The sequence below is a fragment of the Melospiza melodia genome, chromosome 5, assembly GCF_035770615.1.
Source record: "Melospiza melodia melodia isolate bMelMel2 chromosome 5, bMelMel2.pri, whole genome shotgun sequence".
NCBI lineage: Eukaryota > Metazoa > Chordata > Aves > Passeriformes > Passerellidae > Melospiza > Melospiza melodia.
The window spans coordinates 42,005,365-42,022,061 of record NC_086198.1 but is presented as its reverse complement, the minus strand read 5'-3'; the positions used below and the strand labels follow the sequence as shown (position 1 = coordinate 42,022,061).

Below are 16,697 nucleotides of genomic sequence, written 5' to 3'. Positions count from 1 at the left end.
GAAATTTCCCGCTTCTGTGTTTCCACAGCCAGGAGCCAGCAGCAGACCATATCCAACTCCTGCAATTACCTGCTCCTGCCAGGAGCTGTCAGGAAAAGGCACCGACTCCTGGAGCAGAAGCGTACTCGGCAAGGCAGCCAAAGGCTTCACGGTGCCACAGTCCAGCCTTAACTCTCCACTCCAAAAATCCCAATTTTTACCCAAATCCAGGCAGAAAGAGCTGCCACAGCCAGGGAGGGGGAGCACATTGATCCTTTTATTGCTGCCACCGGGATGGGCTGTGATTGCATGTGGGAACAGCGTAGGCACCCGAAAGGGAAGGAAGCAGAGGGTGCCTGAGGAGAAAGCAGGGAAAGGCTCCTGCTCAGCCAAAACCCAGGAGCAGAGAAGGGCCAGCGTTGTGCCACTCAGCCCAGCGGGGCTGTGTCATTCCTGTCCCACGAGGGACTCATAACCATGGATTCCTGGGATGTGGCCAGTGGGAAGGACGGGCCGGAGGTCTCCGAGGGGAGGTGCCTCCCGCCGCAGCCGTGGCAGCGCTTTCTTGATGCCATTCCTGGAGTTTGTGGAGGGAAAGAAAGGAAACCAGGAGAGTCAGGGGAAAGGGATGGTCCTGCAAAGGTGTTGGGTACGTGTTTTCCAGCCTCTGGGCATCGCCTACCTCTGCATCAGCTTGTGGATGAGCAGCTGGATCCAGGGCGCCTCGGGGGTCACGCACACCTGTCTGTTCTTCTTCAGGGTGAGGCTGTAAGGCCATGAGCCCCTCACCCCATGCATGTCCCTTCCCCAAAGCTTTTCTAACCCACAGAGAAAACGCCCCTGTTCCCTCAGCATGAACATTTTGGGGCCCTGACCTGATGACCCTGAGCCACGCAGGGAGGGACACCCTTGAAATTGGGACCAAGAGTCACCCCGACATTTATGGGCTTCCCCCCTCCACATACTTCTGCACCAGTATACAAAGGAGCAATTGGCAGGGATTGGTTCCCAGGCTTTGCACTTACATGACCTCCTTCCTCCTGCAGTGAATGCCCGGTGGGGTAACGTGGATGGTGAGGATCAGCCCCAGGTTGATGACGTGGGCAGTGGATTTGATGCACTTGCACCTCATGTTGGTCAGCAGGCTCTCCAGTGACAGACCTGTGCTCCGGGGCAGCCCACACCAGCTCTCGGGCCCCCGAGGGGGAGGCATATCCCATCCCATCCCATCCCATCCCATCCCTGACACCCAGCAGGGCTAATCCCTCCCAGCACAGCCTTAAAGCTTCTTGTCCTGTATATGGAAGGGGTTTACCTGCAGGGTTGGAAAACTTAGCCAGCATTTTATGAAATACACCCACTGCCCACCCACCAAGCACTCGAGTTTCGTGGGGGTCTGGAAGAGAAGCAGTTTAAACCCAAGAGGCAAACCCCCCCTCTCCACCCCCAGTACCCCCCTCCAGCTTAGCCATAGGATTTAGAAGACAAGCTCAAAGATAGGCAAGAACCAAAACTGAAAGCTTAGTAGATAAAATCCATGCTCAGCCCCATCTGGGACACCCAGTGCCCCTGTCCAGGCGCTTGGAGGGGCCATGGATGGACAGACACCCGAAGGGACTCACCGCCCCCTGGCACCGAGCCGCTCAGGAGCAGGGCCAGCACCAGGGCTGCCAGCAGCCGCATCCTCACCGCCCTCCCCGAGCTGTGCCAGGGCCGCTTTATAGCCAGCCCCTCGCACCAGGGGGGATTTCACAACGCCCTCTGGGGCTGGGAAGGCCGAGGAGGGGGAGGACAAAGGGACAGCTCCACTTCCCTGCCCTCGTTCCCCCTGCTAGAGCTGACCTGTTCCTGCCCCTGCACCACAAAAAGCAGAAAATGTCGCAGGCACCTCCTCAAACCTGGTTTTGGCCAGGGGCTGCTGCCCTCCATGCCTCCCACCCCGAGCACCCCAATCCCTGGCATGACACGTGAAGGGAGGCAAGGGACAGGGACAGCGGGCTGCCACCTTTATTGGGCCTACTGGGTCATGCTCAAAAGGGACTCGCAGCACATGGCTACGGGATGGGGAGAGGCTGGAAGCAGGGATGGGCATTTTTAAGGGTTTAAGGGCATTAAAAGCATTAAAAGGGGCTCAGGCAGCAGCATGCTTCCCTCTGGACTGGGGTAAGGCAACAGCAGGATGGGGAAGGGAGGCAGTTTTGGGCCTAGCACATCTGGCCATGCCTCTCGTGGCAGCTTCCTCAGCGGGGAGCCTTCTTCTTCCTCCTGCCAAAAGCAGAAGGGGAGCATGTGTGAAGAGAGGTTCCCACGGGATGCCCCTGGTGCTCAGAGGGAAAGAGGAGCTTACAGGTGAGGAAGGTCCTGCAAGAGTTTCCTCATCCATGGCGTGTCAGGATCCACACAGACCCTCTTCAGGCTCTTGAGCGTAATCCTGGAAAACACACAGACACAACACTTCCCCTCCTGCAGACAGCTGAGCCTCCCACCCCTGTCACAAGGACAATGAGCAAATGAGCACCAAACCACAGCAGGTCCGGGAGGACAGGCAGGGCAGAGGGCACACAGCCCTGGGAGCACTTACACCACCTCGGGGCGCCGGCAGCTGCTCCCCACGGGCCACACCTTGATGCTGCTGTACATCTCGGGAGGGATGAAGGCTCGCGTGCTCTTGAGGCAGCGGCAGCTCAGGTTGCCGTTGGCTTCCAGGATTGCTGGGGGGCCACACGGCCATGGCTCACACAAAACCCCAAAAGCCTCCCAGGGCAATGCATCTCCTGCATCACCCAGCCCAAACCCAGCCAGCCTCGCAGCCCCCACGATGCCCAGGGCCACCCACGGGGCAGGGCAGGCTCACCTGTGTCCCCAGGGCGGTGGGACAGCAGCAGCACGGCCAGCAGCAGGGCTGCCCGCACAGCCATGCCGGCCCCAGCCCGAGCCCCGCAGCATCCCTCTATTTGAGTGGGAAATAGGAGAAGTAAAGGGGCACAGGAGGCCCCAGGGTCGCTGCTGAGTCTGCAATTGCCGATAAAAGTGCCTTGGGGCTCAGCAGGGGGCCTGGCTTCCCGAAACTGGCTCTGCTTTCCCCTTCCTTTCTTGGTCGTTTCCTCCAACTTTGTTCTCAGCACACACAGCCCCACCAGTCTGGAGGCTTTCTGGGGTGCCTTTCTGTCCTGCATGATCAGGTATTACTCATTTCTCCTACAGCCACCTTGTCCCCCTGCAAGGCACAACCCAGCAGTGCCCTAGCGACATTTGCTTTTGATTTTTTTTACCCCAAAACTCTGCCAAGACGCTCACTCTCATTCCTGACATATTTCCTTACTGGCCTGGACTGGTTTTTAAAACAGCCACCTACAAATCCCAGCTCCATTACTTGGATGTGGAGCGCTTCGGCTGGAGTGTCCCATCACAGTACCACCAACATTGTGCCCTCAAATCACCACCAGGGGAGATAACAGGTTATGATGGGAGGGACTCCTGACAAGAGGGGATAGCTTCATAATGCCAGAGGACAGGGTTAAATGGGATAGTCGGGGGAAATTTTTCCGTGTGAGGGTGGGCAGGCCCTGGCACAGGGTGCCCAGACAAGCTGTGGCTGCCCCTGGATCCCTGGAAGTGTCTAACACCAGGTTGGACAGGGCCTGAAACAACCTGTGATAGTGGAAGGTGTCCCTGTCCATGGCAGCAGGTGGGACTGGATGGACTTTGGGGTTACTTCTAATCCAAGCTGTCCTATGATTCTATGTCATACACAGATTCAAAGCTAGGAGATCCAGAGAAAATACAACAGAAAGAAAAATCCTGCATTTTATTGGACTTGAGCTTCCAGAACAGGACATGCCACGCTGTGCCACACAAGCCTCAGACACACACTCTGTTGCCGAGCGCTACACATGGAAAAAGTCACAAAGTCATTCTTAAAGAAGCAGGAGCAGCCCCTGACAGGGAACAGTTTCACAGTCCACAGGCAACTAAATAAATGAAGGATTCATATTCACGCTGATCCAGGGACCAAGAGCAGGGGAGAACTTCCCCCCAAACCTGCCACGGGGCTGGGGCCAGCAGTGAGGCACCCTCCCCACAGCCACTGCCACCAGAGCCACATGTGGGGCTTTTGGGAAGGGGAGGAAGACAGGGCAAAGTGAGGAGCAGTCAGGTCTGCACACCTGGGCATCATCTGCCAATCTGCCTCAGGGCTCTGGGCACCAACTTCCTTAGCAGGAAACCTTTTATTTCTTCCTGTGAAAAGCAGAAAGAGGAGAAAGGTGTGAACATAGAGAAAATGGGGTCTGGGAGAGGAAGCTCCTGCCCCAGCCGAGGGAAGTCGCTGCTGTTTCCCCGGGGCAGGCATCGCTCGCCAGGATGGCCACAAACCCAGCACAGGCACCACACAGCAGGGCAGCTTTCCCAGCATCATCACACTGCTGCACCAGCCACGAGCAAACCCTGCTCCCGCCACTGCTCCCCTCGTGCTGCTCCCCCAAATCTAAATGCAGCACTTGCAGTGTGTAAGCCAGGGGCAGCACGACCCACAGATGGGTCATGTGGGGCTGAACACTGCTTTGCACAGCAAAGTGTTGCCCCTCATTGCTTTGGAAGAGGGTCCTTTGGACAGCAGCAGCTCTCCCAGAGCTCCTGGGCCCACGAGAGCCTCCCAGAACCGTGGGTGTACTAGGATGCTGTCCAGGGACACCTGAGCCAAAGGAGTTTCCACTCAACAACTTACGTGCTGGCAATGCGCTTCAGCAGCTTCTTCACCCAGGGGGCTTCGGGATTCACACACACCTTCCCAGAGGTTCTCAACTTAATGCTGAAATGCAAGGAGAGTTCCTGAGCATTCCTGTCCCCTCCAAAGGCAGGGATTCAAGCAGCCAGAGCTGATGGGGAAGAGTCACATTTTGCTCACAGTACCAACAATTGTAGAAAGCTGCCAGAGACAGAGAAAGCCACAGCATGGCTGGGAACAAGCAAGGCGCAACACATTCCTACGTGGAGCAGACACTTGAAGCCCAGAACATTGCTCCAAGAATTTTTTCTGGAGATTTACAAATGTATCAACACCAAGCAGCTAGAAAAATCTGGGAAAACTTGTTATGGCTCATGCTGCCTCAGTGTCGGAGGAAGTGCTTCCTCCAGGCTGCAAACACCCCTGCTCCAGCTCGAGGAAACCACGCTTTCCCCTGCTGGAGAGATTCCTTTAGGCCCTGGGGATCCGCATTTCTGCCCCTGACGTTTTTCAGCCAGGAAGCAGGCGGCGCTTTTGGAAAGGTTTAGATTCCAGAAGCGGGATGGTGGCAGCAGAGGAGCCCCCGGCACTTACATGATCTCCGTGCGCCTGCAGCTGCTGCCCACGGGCCTTATCTCAATGCTCTCGTATTTCTTGGGACTGATGTATTCCGAGGTTGTCTTGGCACACCTACAGCTCAGGTTCCCGTTCACCTCCAGGATGGCTGAGAGACAGAGAAGGTGGCAGCTACAGGCACAGACAGGCTGACAGGGACGACAGTGAGAGGCTGTCACCTGCACCTGCTCAGTTCCCTGCTCCCACACCGCTCCCAAAAGCTGAACCAGAGCCCTGCAAAGGATGGTGGTGCTTTTTCCCTGGCAAACAACAAGGCAAGCCCTCACCAAACAGGCAGGAGGATGCCAAGCTCCCCAGTGGCTCTGGGTACAGGATGATGCCAGCAAAGGCACCGGAGCTCACCTGCGTGGGCAGAGTGGGACACCAGCAGCAGCAGCAGCCAGGGGAGCAGGGGGGCTCCCATCCTCAGGGAAGGCTCAGCCCCACAGATGCTCTGCAGGAGCACAAACAGCCCTATTTATCAGGGAGGGTCACACCCCGACATGGGTACAGATTTCACAGCTCAGCAGTCACACCCGGCCAGCAGAGACACACAGTTCATTTCTCACATGCTCCCCACAGACAGCCCAGAAGCTCAATGATCAATATTTTTAACTAAAACCAGCCATTGGGACGCAGTGCAACGTTTGGATTCCCCACACATCCCCCCCACATCACCCTTCACTCCCTTGAGCATTTACCCCTCAGCCACAAAAAAAAGCCCAGAATGAAAGCAGAGCCCAAGCCCCTGACTAAGCAGGGGGGATTTTAGCATACTCAGACATTTACATATTTCTTTCTTGGGGCTATATTTTCCCCACGCTATTTTTGCCGCCTCTCTCATCAGCAAAAACGCCTCACGCCGTGCCAAGGAAAAGCAATCGTGATCTCCCTGCCCTATGCTTGCACTCAAATCCTTCAAATTTCACACTTGGCTGGGCGAGTAACTCACCCAGGATGGCCACAGGAGCACCCTGTGCCCTCAGGTGTTGGTGGGATGCGGGCTTTGCCCTAAATAAATTCACTGAAGTCACCAGCCGGGAAGCAAAAGGGGAAGGGGATATGTGGCGAGGCAAGGAGGAAGGAAGAGGCCACAAGAAAAGAGATGTGGCTGTGTGATAATGTTGTCATTTGGAACTTTCAAATCACATCAGCATTTTATATAGCTGTTACCAAAATAGTAAATATTTTTTTTAAAGTCTTTCATTCAAGCTACACATCTCTCTTTGAAAATCTTGGGTTTTTCCTCTGAGATAGGTCCAAAAGTTTTGTGAAGTACAAGAGATGAGTGAGGAGTTTAACTCCCTGTACACCAGGGTCACAGAGAGGCCAGGGACAATTTCCACGAGCTATTCCCAAAATCCTACAGAAAGAATGGGTGCCTTGCTGTCACAGCAGTGGAAGAGGAGATGACCTTAAAACTGGGTTTTCTTTAACACTTCCAGAGTTCTCTATTTCCTTGCAGAGACTTATTAGAAGGAACACAACCAAGGACTGGTTTTGCTGGGTTGTGGCAGGAGTCTCTTAGAAAAAATGGTGGGAAAGGCAGCAAATTAGCAGAGAGATGACTGGTCACCTATGCAAACTGCTATGAAGGCATAAAAGACATCTGAAAATCTTTCTGAAGTTCCTAACTATAAAATGGTCCTGCTTTTTAGAACTGGGAAAAAACAAGAGAAGTGAAAGCAACTTTCCCCAGAAAAGATGGAGCTGGACCATTCAGCTGCTGCACTTCCAGCACTGGAGGAATCCAGCAGCATTCGTGGCAGTGCTTAATGAAATTGGTACAAGAAGAAAATTATCCTTGGACACATGCAACAGACAGAGCAAGATGAGCCAAATCCTGTCCCTGATTTGTGGCCACCTCCTGCCCACCCTGGAAAGAAGCAGGAGCTCCAGAAGCATCAGCTGGATGGATTTTGGGAGGCTGTGTGAATGGCCAGGGTAGCAGACACAGTGCTGTGCTGGATAAGAAAGATGTAAGTGATGAGCACTGGGCTGGTTTCTCAGAAGGAAACGCCACAGCCATGGTGGTGGCAGATATTTCTGCACAAGTGGTAATTCTGCAAAGGGAGAAGCAGGGGGAGGATGTGAGCCATGTCTGCATTTAAGCTGACTGCTTCCTGGATGCCAGGAATTCAGAAGAGTGGCCCTCAAGTAGGGATGTGTGGCATCATCCAGGCCAGCCTCAACTGAAACACATCCAAAGCACCCTCACAGCTTCTCTGTTTTCTGCAGCAGCTGCCCCTGTGCAGGCAAGACTTTGATTTCATTTTTTATCTAATTCTTACTGGATTTTTGTAATATTTCTTACACCTGTAATACTTTTTAATCCTTCCTAAATCAGAGCCCTCCAAAGAAGTGGTGCAAGCAGCACCTAAAGGCCACTGGGAAAACCTTTTCCATGTTTACCAGGATGGGCAGAAACCCAACCCTGACGTCAGTGCCAAGGAGATGCAGCTCTCCAGCCCTTCAGGGAGGACTCACAAGAGGCTGCATCACAAACATCTGCAGCAAACAAACCTCTCAAAGAGAATCACTTCAGAGAAAGTGATTTTTCAACTTACTCCTCCTTTGCCCATAACTCACTCAGGGCTCCTTGCAGGAGAGAAAAAAAAAATAAAACCAACCTGTGGGGGTTTTTTTAAATTATCCCCCAAAAACCCCAAGTGCAGTGAATCTTCACCACTGTGGTTTGTGAAGATAAAGATGCTTCCTGCTTCAAAGATAAAGATGCTTCCTGCCCAAACCTGAGAAACCTGAAACCCACACACATTTCAGTGTCAACATGACAGCACCAGAATTAGCCAAAACCTAACGAAATCAGTCCAAAATTAGGCTGCGTGAACAACACATTGAGCTTACTCTTACTTGCTGCCTTCAAGTGAAGATGCATGACTTGCTGCTGATGCAAGGGGACAAAATTGTGAGTTTGGGCCATTTTTGGAGACAGCAGAGTGGTGTCATGACACCACTACAAGCACGTGAGAAACCTGCTCTGGCATCTTTCCAAGTATTTGGTGTGCTGAGGGCTAAAGAAGGGCAGCTTCGAAAGGGATTGGATAAGGAAGACAGAGCAAGGCTAGGAGCAAGAACAAGAGAAATTACAGAACACTTAAGAAACCTAAATCCAACATAACTGCCTCCCTGGTCCATCATGTGGACCTCTGGGGAGCAGCTTTCTACTGCTGAAAGGACAGCAATGCAAAAACAGGGATGCACAGACCCAAGGGGACAGTTTCTGGGAAGTCCTGGCCACTCCAGAGACACAAATGGCACTGAGTAAGCGCAGGAGGAAACCCCCAGACCTCCGTGGCAGCCCATTCTTGCTGCTAGAAAAGCACCATGAGGAACACCCCAGCACCCCCGTGCTGCTCCAGAGCTCTCCACTGGTTTCCTGCCCGAGTCACTCCGAAACAAACCCAAAACTGAGCACAGGAGCACCGTTACTCCTCAGTGCCACTTCTGCCTGGCACAGAGGATGTCAGGCAGGAATGGCAGCCAAGGACTTTCCCAGAAAGTGTCACCAGGGCCACGTGGCCCAGCTGGCTCCCCACAATTTGCATGTGGGCACAGGAACCGGTCTAGACACCGCAGGTGCCGCCGGGCCCTCAGGCGCCGTTGGCCATTTGCATCGGGGCACCCTGGGACAGCGAGGGCTCAACCATGGAGCAAGGGGATGAGGAGGAAAACCTTCATCCTGGGCTAGGAGGGAGCCAAGGAACAGCAGCTGGGGGTGTTCTAAGTGAGCCGTGCCTGGCGACTTGGCCTTGCTGCCCTCGTGTCAATGGCACGATGTGGCGTTCTACACATCCCCGCTGGATGGAGGAAGGCCTCTGGCTTTGAGCACTTCCTTCTGGGGCTAGGGAAGAAGCATTCTATTCACAAAACCAAAAGGTCTATCCACAAAACCAAAACTCCTCCAGCTACATCCAGCCCAAGCTTCACAAGCTGGGAAGTTTGTGCTGAACTCAAAGGCTGCCATTGCTGGAGCTGAGTTATTCCTACTGGGCAGCATGTTCAGGCAAACACTTGACAACAGCCCTGGCTCTCCAGGAGTGTTATGGCAAAGTCTCCTCCCCTTCCCCTTGAAGCCTGATATCTTGATAAATGCAGCTACAAGTTTGGGTAGAGTCCAGTTCAGCATTTTATGTTTTTCCAATTATTTGGGGTTTCCATCTTAGTTGAGCCCATAATTTAGTTGTCTCCACATTACTTGCAGAATAACCCGTAACTATTATATCTGGTACAGCTTAACATGGCCTTGACCCATTTTCTGGTTAAGTCAGAAGACAGCAGCCCATCCACAGAAAACAGTGCTTCTCTCCTCAACCACACACAAGGTAAAAACACACCAGAAATGGACCCAAACTAGACCATGCATCATGGGCTTACAACCTAGGGTTGTTACTTTCATTAATGTCCACTTAATGTTTTGAGGCCCCATCTCTTCTTGCCAAGTACCTCCCCACTTTTTTCCCTTGGGGAAGATGTTTTCCCCACATTTCACCCACAAGACACCATAGGAGTAGATATTTTTCTATTGGGAAAAACCCCAAACAAGCCAAGAGCTGCTGTTCTCCAGCAGCAAGTAGAAGTGCACACAGCAAGGAGGGGAAATCCAGGTCTTCGCTGAGAAGGAAGCTGCAATACCAATGAAATGAGCAGCCCTCCCTTTTGGAAAGCCCCTTGTCAACTTTTCTCTTGGAACCAGCACCCCTGAATCAGCACTCACACCCAGAGATGCTGCCAGAAGAGACTGAGAAACTCCAGTCCAACTTCTGCAAAGGATGTAAATCTCAGCAGCTGAAAAAATTGATACTGAAAGGAGTCCTCTTGGGCTAAAGCCATCCAGCACTGCCCAGATTTGGGGGCTGCAAGAAAGGTGGCCCGAGCGTGTCCCAGGCTGGCAGGTCACCAAGCTGCACCCTGCCAGGTGGAAACGCAGAGGGAGATGAAAGGGAGAGAAGAAAGGCTCCAGGAGACACATGAAAGTGAAACCAAGAGCACCAAGCCATGAAAGCCATGAAACCCGCTTTGATCTTTGCTCAGCTTTTATCTTGCCTGTCACCTACCACACACACCCTGAAAACCAGCAAGGCCTCAAGACTCACATCTGTCCCAGGGCACAGCTTTGGCTTAGATACAGAACATTGCTGAGGCTGTTGGGGTATCTCCCCTGCCATCCATACCCCACATTCCCATGGTCTTTGAGGCAGCCAGGAGTGAGCATTTCACCCACCAGTTCTGGCCGTGTGGAGTACAAGGAAGTCACTTGGAAAGATGTTTCCCAATATAACCTAAGCACAACAAAATGAGGGACTTTCCTCTTGCCTCTAGGTTAGGGCTGGGGGAACGAGGGCAGCTTAAATGCTGGTATTGTGGATGTTACAAGGTTTCGACTTGCTGTGGCAGGAGGATGTTGTGTAAAAATAAATCTAAAACATACATACACATTTATTTATATATACATATATATTTTATATATACATATCTATTTTATATACATTATATATATATATAAAAAAGCCCCAGCTAGGTTCTCATTTTGCAGTGCATGCAGGCTCAGAGCCGGGACCACTAGGGAGCAGCAGACACCGCCGTCACAGAGAGCAGCCGAGCAAGGAAAAGCTGGATCTGCCCAAGCACCCAGATCCCGGCAGAGGATCACAATCCAAGTTAACTGACTGTACAGAAGAAAGGAACGAACATCATTCCAGTGCTACACCTGCCTACTCTCATCTCAGCGGGCTTTTTGTTTTTTCCTGAAAGGCAGCTTTCAGAAGCATTTCTGAACCACCAGAACGCAGACCAGGGGAAGGACAGACGAGGCAAGAGCTGAAGTCAAAGAAGGGCTTCCTCCTCTCCCAAAACACACAGGCTGGTGCTCTTTGCCCAATTCCCAGGCAAGAGCAGTAGCAGAACTGGCTTGTCTTGATGTTCTGCAGCAAAGCAGAGTTTAGAGGAGGTTTTTGGGTGGGGAGAGGCATGCTGGAAATCCAGAAATGCAGGTTAGACCCCGCAGACCCTGCAGCAATGTAAAGGGACCTTGAGGAAGATGCTGCATGGATCACCCTCAGAGCTGAGGAGCACAGAGAGCTGCCTGCTTCCTCCTGCATGGCTGGGGACTGCATGAAATCCACACCACTCCTGCTTTCCCAAGGTCAGAGACAAGTTGTTAGCATACCTAGAGTTTTGCCAGAGGCATGAGGATGCAGGCTGATGTGCTGTGCCTTTCCAGCCTGTGCACCCTGGCCCTATTCCCAGCTGGAAAGCTGGAGGTTAAACAATGCTAAGCAGAGACAGGAGCTTGACACTGTCCAGGTGCACACCTGGGAACAGCTGGAAGCTGTTGAGTGCCACACAAACCCACAAACACCACGGCTGGAGCAGCTGGACAAGCAGAGCACAGGCTGCCTGCTTCTATCTCTTGAGGGTGTGATTGCACTGTTTGTGGTTAAATCCTGGCAAAGCACACAGTTGGGATCTCTCCACTGAATCCCAAAGAGGAGCAACAGTGGGATCCAAGTTTAGGAGAGTGCAGGGCAAATATCTTTGCGATTTCTCCTGGGGTTTTGTATCCCATAGACACATTCAGCCCAGCACAGCAAGTGCTAACACGGGTGCCAGCCTGCAATGTCAGAGCTCCAGAGAGGAAAGATGAAGGATGGAGAGCCTGGGCAAAGAGGGAGCACTTCCCCCAGGGTTCATGCATGCCCTGGAGAGTGGCAGATAGAAGCAGCCTGTCTGACAGTTATGCCCCAGCCACCCTGAACCTGGTTTTTCCTGCCTGGTATGACTGGTTATCATTCCAGCTGGAGGGGAGTGATACTGGGAAAGTCACCCCATGGGACTGGAGGGCATTCAGCTGCTCCCCAGGGAGTGCAGAGCTCTGCAGGGAATGTGGACAAAATGCATTTCCAAGCAAAACACCTTCAGAAGCCGGGAATTTTAATATTTGGGAAACTACAGCCAATGTAAAGCAATGCTTTAAGTCTATCCCACTGCTTCAACACTTATCCAGCCTTTGGAGGCAACAGCAATGGGCCTTCCCCAGCTGAATTCGTCATGCTAAAGGAAATGATGTTTATCTGCCCCAAATTCACATGCCTGGGAGTGAGAGACCAACAGGAACACAAGAGGGTGATTCACAGCACATTTCCATCGAGCCCTGCCTCACCCAAAGCGTTGTCTCTGCTCTTGGGTCAGCCTGTGGAAGCGTTCAAAGGTCACGGTGCTAAATGCCATCGAGATATTTTTGCTACTCCAGCTGTAGGCAGGGAGAGGAAGGCTGCTGCGTCCTGCCTTGCAGCCACCGGACACGTGAAGACGTGCAGGAGGTCACAGTCCCCGCAGATCTCCTGACGCGTCCTCCCAGCCCTGCCCAGCTGCCCTCCCTGAGAGCGGGGCAATCCAGGTGAGGGTGCGCATCCAACCACGCGTCCGTGTCAGCTCCCGGGCCACCCGCCCCGCCTCCTCGCTGGTGACACCACAGCCATCCGCCCTGCCCGGCTGCTGTTCCCTGCTGCTATTCCCTCCCTTTCTACCCTCTTTTCTCAGTGCTCGGCTATCAGTGTGTTTGCATGAACAGCAGCACGCTCACCCCTTCCCTCCCCAGCCTCTCCTAAGGTTAGTCATCCTCCTGCCCAGCCTCAAGCCCACGTTTCTGCCACACCTACAGAAAAAACCTTCTCTTGAGGCGCACGTAACCAGAGTAAATTCTTGCATTTCAGGGTCACTGCAGGCCAGCTGCAGCCACCTGCACATAGAGTCACAGACTGGTTTGCGTGGGAAGGGACTTAAACACCATCCACTTCCACCCCCTGCCATGGGCAGGGACACCTTCCACTATCCCAGGTTGCTCCAGGCCCCATCCAACCTGGCTTTGCACATTTCCAGGGATGAAATGAACTTCCACAGCAAGTTACAAGCATTTAAAATGGAAATAAAAATGCTGTCCCAACCCTCTGTTCTGCAGACAGTGTTTCACTGAGAAAGGCAGGCTATTTCAAAAACACAAAGGGAAAGTTTGCATGGAAAAAGCAGAATCCTGGCTCTGCTCCTTCCTCCACTCATTCTCTCATTATCCTTCTACTTCCAGCATGACAAGACTGGTCAGGCACACAAAATCTTACACCTCTCCCCAGAAAGAACAAACCAGAAAAAACAAGACACAAGAAACCCAAAAGGCTGTTCATTACAGGCTAACAACTGCTCTCCACATTCCAAATCCATTAGAGAAAACAAACCCTTCCCTTAAGACCACCTTTTCAACCATTTGGAAAATTGCTTGGCACAGAACTCTAACAAAGAGTGAATTCCAACTCAACTGCTTCCATGAGAAGTGGCACTGACACCAACCAGCCTGTGTTTTTCCAAGCAACACCTGGCCAGGAGAAACACTGTGCACATAGAGACTGCTCCCTGCCCCTGAAACAAGGTGAGGCCAAGGCACATATTGCTACGAACAAACAAATTCCTGTTGCAATTCAACAGGAGCCACCGGATAACCTCAGCAAAACAATTAGAAAAACCATGTGTACTTACAGAGAGAAGTGTGGCCACGTCAGCAGCTGTGAGAGGAGCAGTGCAGGAGGAGCCATGTCACCTCTGGAGCCACACTGTCCCCCCAGGCCTCTCTGCTGACAGAGATGGTTGTGCTCCCTGGGGCTCCCACAAGCAGCAGGAGGAAGCTCACTGCAAGGGCAGCTGGCAATGACTGTGCTGCCCAATTCCTTGCAAACCATCCCCACCTGAGAACCACCTTCTTTCCCTGCCCTCCTCAACTGCCTGCTGATAGGAGGCAGGTGGAAATCATTTGAGCTAATGAGAAGACAAGTTACTGACATTTTAGCCTCAGAGTCCTTTCCTAGAGGTTTCTGCCATGCCTTCTCAAATGTTTTAGTAAAATCACTAAATCACTGCTGCTTTCAGAGGCACAGGAGTACCCTTTCATTTCTGCCTTGCTGCTCTCTCCCCTCTTTGTAGCAAAGCTTTGCAGCACATGCCAATCCCTGAAGTCAGAAAGCAGTTTAACATTAAATTTGTGCCCAAGGAGCCAAAAACCCCAGGATTAACAGGCTTGGCTTTCCTTTCATTCTGCTTCCACACTTCCAGTGACCCATTTTACACAGCCCTGAGGGCTGAAGGGGCTCTGCAGCCAGATTTTTTGAGTTGTTCCTATTTGCACACAAAAGATGCAGCTCCAAGCTTGTTTTTAACTGTTATAAACAAGATGCACACTGCAAAAGAGGGGGTTCCTCACTATTCCAGCCACTTTGGGGCAGTTCCCCGGGACAGATGCAGCCAGAAACAGAGTTCAGAAATATCATTACAACTCTCAGTAGGCACTGAGAAAGATTCAACCTGCCCTTATTCACACCTAAAGAAAGCTGTAGCAGGTTCTTGCTAGGAAAAGCCCTCCCACAGGATTAGCCCCATTGACAGCCCCCCTCTCCATCAGGGGGGATGTGGCCAGGCCTGGGCCACATCTCCCTCACACACAGTGCCATAAATACCCCAGATAAACACAATTCCTTGGTTTAAAACAAATCCCCTGACAGGCTGCACGTAGAGGCTTGTCAAGCCTCCAGCACCCTGCAGGCTGCACTTGAAAACCTCTGTCCCAGATGATTTATCTGGCAGGGAGGTTCCTTTTCCCCAGGAGGGCATGGAAATGCTCTCACAAGGTTCAAAGAAGCCATCACGCTCAGGTACCCTTCCAAATGTGTTTGGAATAGTTTATTTTCAGGCCTTTAATGATAAAATCCTACACTCAGAGAATCTATCTTTCTCTGCCTTTGGTAAGGCATAGGAGGTGGTTTCTCCTAATCCCCCATTCCCTGGAAATCATGCTCCAGCCCAGATCCTCCTCCCTGCACGTACAACTAGCACTGCCAGTCAGCTCTAAAAATGCTTGTGACTAGAGATAAAATGGTCAGAGATCCCCCATCTCACACTGTGATCTTTCCTTCTATCTTGTCTGCTCAAAACTTTCTGTTAAGAAACAAGGTCTGGCCAATTACTCCTGGCTCAATCTACAGCAGGGTATTTCCACTTCTGAAATGGAAATCAAGACACAGGCCCAAGCTACAAGTGCAGATTTGAATTTCAGATTTCCTGAAGTTCAGGAGCATTCTGACTTCGTTTTCATTTCACAGGAAGACAGGACAGCTTTGCTTGCTTGTTTCCAAAAACCTGTTACTAAAGAGAACTTGCTCAAGCTACCATTTGCAAAACCCAGGTGTTGATTAGGTATTTTACATCCAAAGCCTTCCCTTTGGGATAAGGGAAGATGTGCAAGACATGAATTTTGGAGCTCATAAATCTCTTCAGAAAGTAGAGCTAGGTGGAGGTGTGCAGTGACTGGAAGCTTCACCCTCTCTGCACACAGCAGGAAAAATGGTGCTCCAGTCTGGCCATCCAAACAGCCTTCCTAAATGCCCTCTGCTGGGAACTTCATCAGTCTTAGCTGAGCAGCACTTATCAAGGAATTCCATACCTGCAGACATCTTGTTGGAGGAGCAATCCCTGCTCCAACTGCAACTGTACAACTGGACTCCAGTCCAGGTTACTGGTGGAGGTGACAGGTGACCTGCCAGCCTGGACAAGGTGTTTCCAGGATCCCAGGAGGCGGACTGGCAGCTGGAGCACAGAATGGATGTGGTCCAGACTAAAGATTTAGTGTGAATGTGTTGAAAGATCTGTGGCAAAAGCCTGCCTGTGTAGTTCCTTACCTCAGCCTTTCCAGAAAAAGTGAATCCTGCTATCCCTGAGTGACACAACAACAGAAGGACTAATCCAGCCCTTCCCTGTTCCACAGCCAAGGTGACAGCCCTAGACTGAGCCTGGCAAATGACCAGGCCCAACTTGGCATGCAGATGTGAGGGGATTTCCAAGCTGGTGGGAAAGCAGCTTCATCGAGCTGGGTGAATTTCCACGGCAGACACACACTTCTCTTGAGGCTGGGTTTGAGGCAGGGACAAGAGGAAGGACACAAAGTGCATGCTGATGTCAGCCACTTGAAAAAGGACTTTGATCCTCAGGGCTGAGGACCCAACACCCCCAAGAAGCAAGACATTTCACAAAGCATTTTATCTGCCTTTTATGTAACAAGGCACTCAGGGCATCAGTTGAGGGCTGACAGAGCACTGTCACCTACTACTGCCTATTAAAATAAGTTGTTCCCTGCTGTCAAAAGATATAAACTGATCCCAGAGCAGCAATATCGAGCCATGGCCAGTGCAGGCTGAAAGGCCCCACACGCTGCAGCATCTGAAAGATGGGCCTGGGAGGATCTGAAGGAAGAGTAACATAAAAGCTTTGACCCCAGCGAAGCAGAAAATGATTTATGAGCAGAGCCAGCAGGGCTCTCAGC

General features: G+C 51.9%; 3 protein-coding genes across 3 annotated transcripts; all 3 read right to left on the bottom strand.

Annotated features, from left to right (window-relative positions):
• Nucleotides 1–234: 234 nt before the first annotated feature.
• On the bottom strand, nucleotides 235–1,663 carry LOC134419045 (interleukin-8-like). Its single transcript, XM_063158032.1, is given in 5 exon segments — nucleotides 235–510; nucleotides 512–556; nucleotides 662–745; nucleotides 1,005–1,140; nucleotides 1,602–1,663. Coding segments are annotated over 5 exon segments (429 nt in total). The 5' UTR covers nucleotide 1,663; the 3' UTR covers nucleotides 235–407.
• A 307-nt stretch (nucleotides 1,664–1,970) lies between these two features.
• Nucleotides 1,971–2,916, bottom strand: LOC134419044 (C-X-C motif chemokine 5-like). The gene is made up of 4 exons (XM_063158031.1): nucleotides 2,834–2,916; nucleotides 2,561–2,690; nucleotides 2,327–2,410; nucleotides 1,971–2,244 (listed from the first exon to the last, which is right to left on the bottom strand). The coding sequence occupies exons 1-4, from the start codon at nucleotides 2,895–2,897 to the stop codon at nucleotides 2,220–2,222; spliced, it is 303 nt and encodes a 100-aa protein (XP_063014101.1). The 5' UTR covers nucleotides 2,898–2,916; the 3' UTR covers nucleotides 1,971–2,219.
• Nucleotides 2,917–3,768: 852 nt separating this feature from the next.
• On the bottom strand, nucleotides 3,769–5,768 carry LOC134419043 (interleukin-8-like). Its single transcript, XM_063158029.1, has 4 exons — nucleotides 5,684–5,768; nucleotides 5,300–5,429; nucleotides 4,706–4,789; nucleotides 3,769–4,218 (listed from the first exon to the last, which is right to left on the bottom strand). The coding sequence occupies exons 1-4, from the start codon at nucleotides 5,742–5,744 to the stop codon at nucleotides 4,209–4,211; spliced, it is 285 nt and encodes a 94-aa protein (XP_063014099.1). The 5' UTR covers nucleotides 5,745–5,768; the 3' UTR covers nucleotides 3,769–4,208.
• Nucleotides 5,769–16,697: the final 10,929 nt, after the last annotated feature.